General features: G+C 47.0%; 2 protein-coding genes across 3 annotated transcripts in view; both read left to right on the top strand.

The window, feature by feature from the left end:
• LOC143989921 (uncharacterized) overlaps positions 1–12,889 on the top strand; it is a 134,660-nt gene extending 121,771 nt beyond the window's left edge. The window contains exon 4 of the mRNA XM_077490193.1: positions 1,036–12,889. Coding sequence (XP_077346319.1) covers positions 1,036–2,470 — 1,435 coding nt within the window. The 3' untranslated portion in view covers positions 2,471–12,889. The remainder of the gene's footprint in view (positions 1–1,035) is intronic.
• Positions 1–14,458, top strand: part of LOC143989797 (uncharacterized) — a 765,658-nt gene that overhangs the window by 125,933 nt on the left and 625,267 nt on the right. The window lies entirely within an intron of this gene.

Below are 14,458 nucleotides of genomic sequence, written 5' to 3'. Positions count from 1 at the left end.
GGACAGTAACCTGCATATTACCCTTTAAAATGAGCACTTTAGATTGTGAATGTTCGAGTCCCATAGACTTTAATAGGGTTCTAAAGTACACACGAAGTTTAGGTCTGTTCGCAGGTTCTGGTGCGAACCGAACCGGGGGGTGTTCGGCTCATCCCTATTCATGACTAAATCATGGAGTAAATAAAGAAGGTCAGGACTTCTTGTGTTGGGAAGATGGCAATGAGTGATAGAGGGGGAGGGGACACTCGTCCTATAATCCCCTCATCACTGTCACTCCTATAAAAGACAGTTCTCGTTGTTTCCTCCCTCTCTGACTAAGGTCCATGAATAAAGAAATGATCTGGTAGGAGATCAGAGGACCCATTTACTAGTTACCTTGAGGGGGGAATTGTAAGATCCTCAGAGACAAAGCTGCCTGATGTGGGCGGAGTCCTGGTTTAGAGGAACCAATCAGCTCATGTCTAGTAATAATCTTTGTATTTGTATTTTAGTAGATGGACGGGAGATGAGGAAAACCTCAGAGGATTGTCTCACTTTGTCTCCAGACTGTAAAGTAGAAGATGAGGACATCACACAGTATAGTCCAGGAGAAAACCCGACTACCTCAAATGTCCATCCGGCACCACACAGTGTAGATGGACCATCGTATTCCTCTTATCCCGAGGAACCTCAGACTGTGAGGGACGGTGCCGGACCATCGTATTCCTCTTATCCTGAGGAACCTCAGACTGTGCGGGACGGTGCCGGACCATCGTATTCCTCTTATCCTGAGGAACCTCAGACTGTGCGGGACGGTGCCGGACCATCGTATTCCTCTTATCCCGAGGAACCTCAGACTGTGCGGGATGGTGCCAGACCATCGTATTCCTCTTATCCCGAGGAACCTCAGACTGTGAGGGACGGGGCCGGACCATCGTATTCCTCTTATCCTGAGGAACCTCAGACTGTGCGGGACGGTGCCGGACCATCGTATTCCTCTTATCCTGAGGAACCTCAGACTGTGCGTGACGGTGCCGTCCTTCCAACAGAGAAGAGCTTTTCCTGTACTGAGTGCGGGAAGTGTTTCCGTTTTAAATCCAATCTTAATGTGCATATAAGATCTCACACAGGAGAGAAGCCGTATTCCTGTCCTGAGTGCGGGAAATGTTTTAAACAGAAGTCCAATCTTTGCAAACATCTGAGATTTCACACAGGAGAGAAGCCATATTCCTGTCCTGAGTGCTGGAAATGTTTTTCAGAGAAGTCCAGTCTTTCCGCACATCAGAGATCTCACACAGGGGAGAAGCCGTATTCCTGTCCTGAGTGCGGGAAATGTTTTTCACAGAAGTCCAATCTTTACACACATCAGAGATCTCACACAGGAGAGAAGCCATATTCCTGTCCTGAGTGCTGGAAATGTTTTTCAGAGAAGTCCAGTCTTTCCGCACATCAGAGATCTCACACGGGGGAGAAGCCATATTCCTGTCCCGTGTGCGGGAAATGTTTTTCACAGAAGTCCAGTCTTTCCGCACATCAGAGATCTCACACGGGGGAGAAGCCGTATTCCTGTCCTGATTGCGGGAAATGTTTTTCAGAGAAGTCCAGTCTTTTCACACATCAGAGATCACACACGGGGGAGAAGCCGTATTCCTGTCCTGAGTGCGGGAAATGTTTTTCAGAGAAGTCCCATCTTTCCACACATCAGAGATCTCACACCGGGGAGAAGCCGTTTTGCTGTCCTGAGTGCGGGAAATGTTTTTCAGAGAAGTCCAGTCTTTCCAAACATCAGAGATCTCACACGGGGGAGAAGCAGTATTCCTGTCCTGAGTGCGGGAAATGTTTTTCAGAGAAGTCCAGTCTTTCCAAACATCAGAGATCTCACACGGGGGAGAAGCCGTATTCCTGTCCTGAGTGTGGGAAATGTTTTTCAGTGAAGTCCAATCTTTCCGCACATCAGAGATCTCACACGGGGGAGAAGCCGTATTCCTGTCCTGAGTGTGGGAAATGTTTTTCAGTGAAGTCTCATCTTTCCACACATCAGAGATCTCACACAGGGGAGAAGCCGTATTCCTGTCCTGAGTGTGGGAAATGTTTTTCAGTGAAGTCCAATCTTTCCGCACATCAGAGATCTCACACGGGGGAGAAGCCGTATTCCTGTCCTGAGTGTGGGAAATGTTTTTCAGTGAAGTCTCATCTTTCCAGACATCAGAGATCTCACACAGGGAAGAAGCCGTATTCCTGTCCTGAGTGTGGGAAATGTTTTTCAGTGAAGTCCAATCTTTCCGCACATCAGAGATCTCACACGGGGGAGAAGCCGTATTCCTGTCCTGAGTGTGGGAAATGTTTTTCAGTGAAGTCTCATCTTTCCAGACATCAGAGATCTCACACAGGGGAGAAGCCGTATTCCTGTCCTGAGTGTGGGAAATGTTTTTCACAGAAGTCCCATCTGTACAAACATCAGAGATCTCACACAACTCTTGAGGTGCATTAGTGCCTTGAGTGTGGGAAATGTCTTGTATATGAATGTTGCTGGACATCACAGCTCTCATGTGGGGAAGAAGCACACCCTGATATACACCTCAGATATACTCCATGGCTGATCTTCATCATGGAAGAAACAGTTGATAAGGAGATCAGAGATCACCAAAGACATGGATGAAGTGTTGTAAAAATACAATGGATGGGCGGCTCATACAGGTCTGGTAATGTACTTTTATGTCATGGTTTTCTTCCGGGTCCGCACCAATGCACGCGCACACCCAGAGACCTCCACTGTCATTGGCTGTAGGACAAGTTTGTCAGCAGGTCCCAGCCAATGATGTTGCCCCGTACCCTGCTGATCACCCGCAGCCAATGACAAATCACTCCTGTGTTTTATTTTGTAAACACGGGGAGCTATCTTGTGATTTCTTCTCTTCCCGAGTCCTTTTCTGTTCAGGAAGAGAAGAGAACACCACACTGTGAGTATAATCACCACATTTTACACCCACACACCTTAGATTGGCACATTTATCCCCATTGATTGCCCTCATTCACCCTTTGATCCCCCCTGTCACCCAACCAGGGCCATTAGTACAGCGTCAGTGTACAGTATTTTTCACCAATCGCTGTATTAGGGTCACTTGTTACATCAGATAGTGCCAGGGTCAGCTAGCATTAGATTGTCCGCACACTATCACACTCACACTATAGGAGCCTGATCACCAACATTACTAGTATAGTGTCTGTATGGATCAATATCCTGATCACCAACATTACTAGTATAGTGTCTGTATGGATCAATATCCTGATCACCACCATTACTAGTATAGTGTCTGTATGGATCAATATCCTGATCACCACCATTACTAGTATAGTGTCTGTATGGATCAATATCCTGATCACCACCATTACTAGTATAGTGTCTGTATGGATCAATATCCTGATCACCACCATTACTAGTATAGTGTCTGTATGGATCAATATCCTGATCACCACCATTACTAGTATAGTGTCTGTATGGATCAATATCCTGATCACCACCATTACTAGTATAGTGTCTGTATGGATCAATATCCTGATCACCACCATTACTAGTATAGTGTCTGTATGGATCAATATCCTGATTACCACCATTACTAGTATAGTGTCTGTATGGATCAATATCCTGATCACCGCCATTACTAGTATAGTGTCTGTATGGATCAATATCCTGATCACCACCATTACTAGTATAGTGTCTGTATGGATCAATATCCTGATCATGAACAGAACTATATTAGTGTCCCCCTCAGTATAGTGTCCCTAATAACACAGTGTTATCAGGATCAGCCCTTCTGCCCCCCAACAGGTGCAGTGTCAGTAGATCACGGCTCCTCTGATACATTGCACACATAACCGCAGTGTTGGCTGAATCAGGCCTGATCTCTTCTAGCACTAGCAGGTAAGTTTTATTTGTGTAGCACCCTGGAGTTTAGGCAGTGTTGTGCCTCATAAATTTACGTGCCAGGAGTAGTTATCCTGGTTGATTGTTAGAGATCTATTAAGTTTGGCCTTGCTGCACTTTTCTCTTCTACCACTAGGTGGCCGGGTACTTGGTGTTGCTAGATATGAGAAGGGCAATCCATGGTCAGGTTATGGGTATATGGGGTATCTCAGCCAATGGGCAGGGGTTTTCTTGAATCCCTTGGCTTGTTGGGAGAACCTATATATTCGGTTGGAGTCAGGGTTCTGTGCCACCTGGGTAGGCCGGAGATTGGGCCTATCCTGGGCACATCTGGCTGCTTGGCTGTCTGAGGTCCTATCCAGATATAAGAGACCAGCGCAGGGTTGGGACCGCGGCTTGCAGTCCAACCAGAAGTGACGGTTCTGCCAGCTGGAGAACCTGTCATGGTCGGAGGTAGAGGGGAAGTTTTCGCCACAAAGAGACCAACCTCCTTATTACCAGGGACCTCAGTGTGTAACTGAAGCAAGTACCGGAGCAGTATTCTCCGAGAATTGGCATGGTGGAGAATCGAGAAGCTTTAGGTGGTGATCAAGCCAGGGACCCAACCAGCGGAGGTGAGGCTTGTAGAACGGCCTTGTGTATCAAGCCAGGGACCCAACCAGCGGAGGTGAGGCTTGTAGAACAGCCTTGTGTGTCAAGCCAGGAACCCAACCAGCGTAGGTGAGGCTTGTAGAACAGCCTTGTGTGTCAAGCCAGGGACCCAACCAGCGGAGGTGAGGCTTGTAGAACAGCCTTGTGTATCAAGCCAGGAACCCAACCAGCGGAGGTGAGGCTTGTAGAACAGCCTTGTGTATCAAGCCAGGGACCCAACCAGCGGAGGTGAGGCTTGTAGAACAGCCTTGTGTATCAAGCCAGGGACCCAACCAGCGGAGGTGAGGCTTGTAGAACAGCCTTGTGTATCAAGCCAGGGACCCAACCAGCGGAGGTGAGGCTTGTAGAACAGCCTTGTGTGTCAAGCCAGGGACCCAACCAGCGGAGGTGAGGCTTGTAGAACAGCCTTGTGTGTCAAGCCAGGGACCCAACCAGCGGAGGTGAGGCTTGTAGAACAGCCTTGTGTGTCAAGCCAGGGACCCAACCAGCGGAGGTGAGGCTTGTAGAACAGCCTTGTGTGTCAAGCCAGGGACCCAACCAGCGGAGGTGAGGCTTGTAGAACAGCCTTGTGTATCAAGCCAGGAACCCAACCAGCGGAGGTGAGGCTTGTAGAACAGCCTTGTGTATCAAGCCAGGGACCCAACCAGCGGAGGTGAGGCTTGTAGAACAGCCTTGTGTATCAAGCCAGGGACCCAACCAGCGGAGGTGAGGCTTGTAGAACAGCCTTGTGTATCAAGCCAGGGACCCAACCAGCGGAGGTGAGGCTTGTAGAACAGCCTTGTGTATCAAGCCAGGGACCCAACCAGCGGAGGTGAGGCTTGTAGAACAGCCTTGTGTATCAAGCCAGGGACCCAACCAGCGGAGGTGAGGCTTGTAGAACAGCCTTGTGTGTCAAGCCAGGGACCCAACCAGCGGAGGTGAGGCTTGTAGAACAGCCTTGTGTGTCAAGCCAGGGACCCAACCAGCGGAGGTGAGGCTTGTAGAACAGCCTTGTGTGTCAAGCCAGGAACCCAACCAGCGTAGGTGAGGCTTGTAGAACAGCCTTGTGTGTCAAGCCAGGGACCCAACCAGCGGAGGTGAGGCTTGTAGAACAGCCTTGTGTATCAAGCCAGGGACCCAACCAGCGGAGGTGAGGCTTGTAGAACAGCCTTGTGTATCAAGCCAGGGACCCAACCAGCGGAGGTGAGGCTTGTAGAACAGCCTTGTGTATCAAGCCAGGGACCCAACCAGCGGAGGTGAGGCTTGTAGAACAGCCTTGTGTATCAAGCCAGGGACCCAACCAGCGGAGGTGAGGCTTGTAGAACAGCCTTGTGTATCAAGCCAGGGACCCAACCAGCGGAGGTGAGGCTTGTAGAACAGCCTTGTGTGTCAAGCCAGGGACCCAACCAGAGGAGGTGAGGCTTGTAGAACAGCCTTGTGTATCAAGCCAGGGATCCAACCAGCAGAGGTGAGGCTTGTAGAACAGCCTTGTGTGTCAAGCCAGGGACCCAACCAGCAGAGGTGAGGCTTGTAGAACAGCCTTGTGTATCAAGCCAGGGACCCAACCAGCGGAGGTGAGGCTTGTAGAACAGCCTTGTGTGTCAAGCCAGGGACCCAACCAGCAGAGGTGAGGCTTGTAGAACAGCCTTGTGTATGAAGCCAGGGACCCAACCAGCAGAGGTGAGGCTTGTAGAACAGCCTTGTATGTCAAGCCAGGGACCCAACCAGCGGAGGTGAGGCTTGTAGAACAGCCTTGTGTATCAAGCCAGAAACCCAACCAGCGGAGGTGAGGCTTGTAGAACAGCCTTGTGTATCAAGCCAGAAACCCAACCAGCGGAGGTGAGGCTTGTAGAACAGCCTTGTGTATCAAGCCAGAAACCCAACCAGCGGAGGTGAGGCTTGTAGAACAGCCTTGTGTATCAAGCCTGGGACCCAACCAGCAGAGGTGAGGCTTGTAGAACAGCCTTGTGTGTCAAGCCAGGGACCCAACCAGCAGAGGTGAGGCTTGTAGAACAGCCTTGTGTATCAAGCCAGTGACCCAACCAGCGGAGGTGAGGCTTGTAGAACAGCCTTGTGTGTCAAGCCAGGGACCCAACCAGCAGAGGTGAGGCTTGTAGAACAGCCTTGTGTATGAAGCCAGGGACCCAACCAGCGGAGGTGAGGCTTGTAGAACAGCCTTGTATGTCAAGCCAGGGACCCAACCAGCGGAGGTGAGGCTTGTAGAACAGCCTTGTGTATCAAGCCAGAAACCCAACCAGAGGAGGTGAGGCTTGTAGAACAGCCTTGTGTATCAAGCCAGGGACCCAACCAGCGGAGGTGAAGCTTGTAGAACAGCCTTGTGTGTCAAGCCAGGTGTATCTAGATCAATGTTTCTCATTTCCAGTCCTCAAGGCGCCCTAACGGGTCATGTTTTCAGGCTCACCTTTATTTTGCTCAGGTGATTTGATCAGGTCCACTGCCTTAGTAATTACCACAGCTGTTTCTTCTGAGAGAAATCCTGAAAACATGACCTGTTGGGGCGCCTTGAGGACTGGAGTTGAGAAACACTGATCTAGATAAAGGAAGGCCCGTAGACGTGGTGTATCTGGATAAAGGAAGGTCCGTAGACGTGTATCTAGATAAAGGATGGCCCGTAGACGTGGTGTATCTAGATAAAGGAAGGCCAGTAGAATTGGTGTATCTGGATAAAGGAAGGCCCGTAGACGTGGTGTATCTAGATAAAGGATGGCCCGTAGACGTGGTGTATCTAGATAAAGGAAGGCCCGTAACGTGGTGTATCTAGATAAAGGAAGGCCCATAGACGTGGTGTATCTGGATAAAGGAAGGCCCGTAGATGTGGTGTATCTAGATAAAGGAAGGCCAGTAGAATTGGTGTATCTGGATAAAGGGAGGCCCGTAGACATGATGTATCTATATAAAGGAAGGCCCGTAGACGTGGTGTATCTAGATAAAGCAAGGCCCGTAGACGTGGTGTATCTAGATAAAGGAAGGCCCGTAGACGTGGTGTATCTAGATAAAGCAAGGCCCGTAGACGTGGTGTATCTAGATAAAGGAAGGCCCGTAGACGTGTATCTGGATAAAGGAAGGCCCGTAGACATGGTGTATCTAGATAAAGGAAGGCCCGTAGACGTGGTGTGTCTAGATAAAGGAAGGCCCGTAGACGTGGTGTATCTAGATAAAGGAAGGCCCGTAGACATGGTGTGTCTAGATAAAGGAAGACCCGTAGACGTGGTGTATCTGGATAAAGGAAGGCCCGTAGACATGATGTATCTATATAAAGGAAGGCCCGTAGACGTGGTGTATCTAGATAAAGCAAGGCCCGTAGACGTGGTGTATCTAGATAAAGGAAGGCCCGTAGACGTGGTGTATCTGGATAAAGGAAGGCCCGTAGATGTGGTGTATCTAGATAAAGGAAGGCCGGTAGACGTGGTGTGTCTAGATAAAGGAAGGCCCGTAGACGTGTATCTGGATAAAGGAAGGCCCGTAGACATGGTGTATCTAGATAAAGGAAGGCCCGTAGACGTGGTGTGTCTAGATAAAGGAAGGCCCGTAGACGTGGTGTATCTAGATAAAGGAAGGCCCGTAGACGTGGTGTGTCTAGATAAAGGAAGACCCGTAGACGTGGTGTATCTGGATAAAGGAAGGCCCGTAGACATGATGTATCTATATAAAGGAAGGCCCGTAGACGTGGTGTATCTAGATAAAGCAAGGCCCGTAGACGTGGTGTATCTAGATAAAGGAAGGCCCGTAGACGTGGTGTATCTGGATAAAGGAAGGCCCGTAGATGTGGTGTATCTAGATAAAGGAAGGCCGGTAGACGTGGTGTGTCTAGATAAAGGAAGGCCCGTAGACGTGGTGTATCTAGATAAAGGAAGGCCCGTAGACGTGGTGTGTCTAGATAAAGGAAGACCCGTAGACGTGGTGTGTCTAGATAAAGGAAGGCCCGTAGACGTGGTGTATCTAGATAAAGGAAGGCCAGTAGAAGTGGTGTATCTGGATAAAGGAAGGCCCGTAGACGTGGTGTATCTGGATAAAGGGAGGCCCGTAGAGGTGGTGTATCTGGATTTTGAAAAAGCCTTTGACACAGATCCCCATAAACGTTTACTGTACAAAATAAGGTCCGTTGGCATGGACCATAGGGGGAGTACATGGATTGAAAACTGGCTACAAGGGCGAGTTCAGAGGGTGGTGATAAATGGGGAGTAGTCGGAATGGTCAGGGGTGGATAGTGGGTCCCCCAGGGTTCTGTGCTCGGACCAATCCTATTTAATTTGTACATAAATGACCTGGAGGATGGGGATAGGGGAAACAGTTCAAGCTCTGTATTTGCAGACGATGCTAAGCAGGACAATAACTTCTCCGCAGGATGTGGAAACCTTGCAAAAAGATCTGAACAAATTAATGATACGCTCAGCAATGGCATGCAATGCCAAGCTGCTGCTAACAAAGCAAACAGAATATTGGCATTAAAAAGGGATCAACTCCAGAGATAAAAAGATAATTCTCCCCTCTACAAGACTCTGGTCCGGCCGCACCTGGAGTATACTGTCCAGTTCTGGGCACCAGTCCTCAGGAAGGATGTACTGGAAATGGAGCGACTACAAAGAAGGGCAACAAAGCTAATAAAGGGTCTGGATATTAGTTATGAGGAAAGGTTGTGAGCTCTGAACTTATTCTCTCTGGAGAAGAGACGCCTGAGAGGGGATATGATTTCATTATATAAATACTGGTCTGGTGACCCCACAGTATATAAATACCGGACTGGTGACCCCACAATATATAAATACCGGATTGGTGACCCCACAATATATAAATACCAGACTGGTGACCCTACAATATATAAATACCGGACTGGTGACCCCACAATATATAAATACCGGACTGGTGACCCGAAAATAGAGATATACCGGACTGGTGACCCACAATATATAAATACCGGACTGGTGACCCCACAATATATAAATACAGGACTGGTGACCCCACAATATATAAATACCGGACTGGTGCCCCCACAATATATAAATACCGGACTGGTGACCCCACAATATATAAATACCGGACTGGTGACCCCACAATAAGGAGAAGGGAGTTTAACAAGACACGTCGCCCCCATTAAAACTAGAAGAAAAGAGGTTTAATCTTAAACTACTTAGAGGGTTCTTTACTGTTAGCCCCTGTACACACGGTTGGAGATTTCCACAACCAAATCCGTCGGATTTTGTCCGAAACTGTTGTATACACGCGGTGGGACAAAGTTGGTGAAAAATCCGATCTTTCAGAACGTGATGACGTTATTTCATTACGATAAGACTACATTCAGGCTAGTAGCCAATAGCTTTGATGTAGGAATTTGATCTGAGCATGCGTGGCACTTGGTCCAATCAAAATTCTCTACACATGATCGGAGTATGTCCGACCGGCCCAGTTGGTTGTGAAATATTTCCAACATGTTGGAAAATTGGGTCCGAAGGATATTCGGACGGAATCAGTCCGATGCATACCACACACAGTCGGATTATCCGATGACATGGTCCGATAGGACACATTCCGACGGATTCTGCGACTGTGTATACAAGGGCTAAGAATGGGAAGGATGTGGAATTCCCATCCACAGGCGGTGGTCTCAGCGAGAAACATCCATAGTTTCCAGAAACTAATAGATAATCACCTGAATGATCACAACATACAGGATATACAATGTAATTCTGACATATAATCACACACTTGTGCCTTTTTTGAACTTCTTCTAATATGTAACTATGTAAGCTATCTGCTGCCATAACAATGTTATTTAGCATCATAGTACCGACTTACGGGTACAGCACTGATCTGTTTATTCTGACAGCAACAGGGTGTTGCTCTCAGAATACATACATCCATGCCTGCAGTGCTGCAGGAGAAGATTTCTCATTCACAGTTTAAAAAAACGTGCATGCCCAAGCATGAGGGGCCTGTGTGGTCAGTGAGTGGATTGCTCCTTTGCTTCAGCATATATTTTTTTTCACTTTTTTGGTATAGATTTCAGTTAAAAAAAGTTGTTGTGTTTTATTGTTAACCATTGTTTGCTTTAGAGCAGGGTCTCAAACTCGAATTACCTGAGGGCCACAAGGCAAATTTTCATATCCCATGGGGGCCGCATGCAAACTTTCAAACTTCAAAAACAACAGTACTGGTGTCAGCAGATCCATTATTAACCCCCAGTACTGGTGCTAGCAGATGCATTATTAACCCCCAGCACTGGTGTTAGACGCATTATTAACCCCCAGCACTGGTGTCATTATTAACCCCCAACACTGGTGTTAGCAGATGCATTATTAACCCCAGCACTGGTGTCAGCGGACGCATTATTAACCCCCAGCACTGGTGTCATTGGACGCATTATTAACCCCAACACTGGTGTTAGCAGATGCATTATTAACCCCAGCACTGGTGTCAGCGGACGCATTATTAACCCCCAACACTGGTGTTAGCAGATGCATTATTAACCCCAGCACTGGTGTCAGCGGACGCATTATTAACTCCTGCACTGGTGTCATTGGATGCATTATTAACCCCCAGCACTGGTGTTAGCAGATGCATTACTAACCCCAGCACTGGTGTCAGCGGACACATTAAACCCCAGCACTGGTGTCAGCGAACGCATTATTAACTCCAGCACTGGTGTCATTGGACGCATTATTAACCCCCAGCACTGGTGTTAGCAGATGCATTATTAACCCCAGCACTGGTGTCAGCGGACGCATTATTAACTCCAGCACTGGTGTCATTGGATGCATTATTAACCCCCAGCACTGGTGTTAGCAGATGCATTACTAACCCCAGCACTGGTGTCAGCGGACGCATTAAACCCCAGCACTGGTGTCAGCGGAAGCATTATTAACCCCCAGCACTGGTGTTAGCGGATGCATTATTAACCCCAGCACTGATCTTGGCAAACACATTATTAAACCCCAGCACTGGTATCAGTGGACGTATTATTAAACCCCAGCACTGGTGTTAGCGGACGCATTATTAAACCCCAGCGCTGTTAGCGGACGCATTATTAAACCCCAGCACTGATGTTAGCGGACGCATTATTAAACCCCAACACTGGTGTCAGCGGACGCATTATTAAACCCCAGCACTGGTGTCAACAGACGTATTAAACCTCAGCACTGGTGTCAGCGGACGCATTATTAAACCCCAGCGCTGTTAGCGGACGCATTATTAAACCCCAGCACTGATGTTAGCGGACGCATTATTAAACCCCAACACTGGTGTCAGCGGACGCATTATTAAACCCCAGCACTGGTGTCAACAGACGTATTAAACCTCAGCACTGGTGTCAGCGGACGCATTATTAAACCCCAGCACTGATGTTGGCAAACGCATTATTAAACCCCAGCACTGGTGTCAGCGGATATATTATTAAACCCCAGCACTGATGTTAGCGGACACATTATTAACCCCCAGCACTGGTGTCAGCGGACGCATTATTAACCCCCAGCACTGGTGTCAGCGGATGCATTATTATTTATTTATTTTTTTGTTTACAAACGATTTTTATTATTTGTAAGGTCAGAGTATAAAACAGTTAGGCGAAGGTACAGGTATAAAAGTACATAATAATTATTAAACCCCAGCACTGGTGTCAGCGGACGCATTATTAACCCCCAGCACTGGTGTTAACTGACGCATTATTAACCCCCAGCACTGGTGTTAACTGACGCATTATTAACCCCCAGCACTGGTGTTAGCGGATGCATTATTAACCCCCAGCACTGGTGTTAGCGGACACATTATTAACCCCCAGCACTGGTGTCAGCGGACGCATTATTAACCCCCAGCACTGGTGTCAGCGGATATATTATTAAACCCCAGCACTGGTGTTAGCGGACGCATTATTAACCCCCAGCACTGGTGTTAACTGACGCATTATTAACCCCCAGCACTGGTGTTAACTGACGCATTATTAACCCCCAGCACTGGTGTTAGCGGATGCATTATTAACCCCCAGCACTGGTGTTAGCGGACACATTATTAACCCCCAGCACTGGTGTGAGCGGACGCATTATTAAACCCCAGCACTGGTGTCTCCTTTACAAAAAGAGGTCATTTGGGGACATGTTTTTACTGTAGAGGAAATGTGTAAGTTCTGTATATAATTGTATTCTATTTTGTATGTATTGCACACGGCACTAATAATGTTTTCATTACATGTTTGCATTCTTTCGAGTCCTGATTCGAATTAGCCTGCCTATGTTACGCCCCTTGTAACCATACAAGTACAATTGTAATAATAATGTGATAGCTACATAATGAAGTGTTTAAAAATCTTCAATTGTGTCATAATAAAACACAACAGTTATTTGGAAAGATGTGGCGTGTATCTTTTGTGTCTGTTCCCTACTGCAGTAGTTATTATTAATTTGGAACCACTAATCAATATGAGGATAGGAGTTGCCTATCAATAAAATTCCATATCAGATGGCGAGCTTTGCCTAGGAGGTGAATTACAGGTGACCCTGAGAATCCAAAACGAGGAGCTTTAGACAATCCAGGAGTTTCTGATAATCAGCCTTTTGCTTACATTTGAGTTATCAGACTTCCTTGATCGGTTAGACATTTTCGGGACAAAGGGTACCTATTTTACTCCCCTTAATCATAGTTAGTAAGGTTGAATAAAGACACCAGTCCATCCAGTTCAACCTGACTGAGTGTCTACAATTGTCCCTATCCCTGTACATTGCACACTCACATTGGTCCCTACCCTCAAGGAGCCCACAATCCAAGGTCCCCATTCATATACTAGGGTCATTTTTGTACAGAAGCCACTTAAACTAACCACATGTCTTTGGAGTGTGGGAGGAAACCAGAGTACCCGGAGGAAACCCATGCAGGCACAGGGAGAACATGCAAACTCCAGGCAGGTAGAGTCATTGGGATTCAAACCAGCGATGCTTCTTACTCCTAGGCAAAAGTGCTAACCACTGCACCACTGTGCTTTGTATGCATCAAACTGTATTGATTGGTGGCTATATGTTATTTTGTCTACTCTCCATCGGAGTGTTCACAGGTATATGTAGTACACATCTGCTAGATAAAGTAGTTTAGAGGTAAGAGGGTATAGGCACAAGTAGAGAAGACTGGCCAGTCATTATGGGCATTAAATTAAGTAAGGGAATGACAAGTCTTAACTTAGAGGTGAGATAGAACCTGTGACGGACTCCGGACACCCCGACTGGGTATCTCCGCCAAGAAGCTGCTTCCCAAGCTCTGGAGCACAAGACCGGTGGATCTGGCTATATTTACCCCAAGAACTAGACAGCACCAATTTTGGAGTGAACCAGAATAAGAACTGTTTATTTGAACAAGAATACAGGCTTTTATACACTTGAGAAGGAGATCACTCACCACATTAACAATGACCCAAATAGTTAACCAAAACACCACACAATGGTTTAGCTAATGAGTTACAGCTGTCATTATTTCTGCTATCTTAACCACTTCAGCCCCGGAAGATTTGGCTGCTCAATGACCAGGCCATGTTTTGCTATTCGGCACTGCGTCTCTTTAACTGACAATTGCGCGGTTGTGCGACTCTGTACCCAAACAAAATTGCGTCCTTTTTTTTCCCACAAATAGAGCTTTCTTTTGGTGGTATTTGATCTCCACTGCGGTTTTTATTTTTTGCTCTATAAACAAAAAAAGAGCGTCAATTTTGAAAAAAACACAATATTTTGTACTTTTTGCTATAATAAATATGCCCAATTTTTTTTAAAAAAAAGGAAATTTTTTTTCCTCATTTTGGGTCGATATGTATTCTACATATTTTTGCAAAAAAAATCGCAATAAGCGTATATTTATTGGTTTACGCAAAGATTATAGCGTCTACAAAATATGGGGAAGATTTACGCTATTTCTATTATTATTTTTTTTTTTTTT

Source organism: Lithobates pipiens, unplaced genomic scaffold (assembly GCF_037356315.1).
Source record: "Lithobates pipiens isolate NorthernLeopardFrog02 unplaced genomic scaffold, aLitPip1_a1.2 Scaffold_18, whole genome shotgun sequence".
Taxonomy (NCBI): domain Eukaryota; kingdom Metazoa; phylum Chordata; class Amphibia; order Anura; family Ranidae; genus Lithobates; species Lithobates pipiens.
This window is presented reverse-complemented; position numbering and strand designations above follow the sequence as displayed.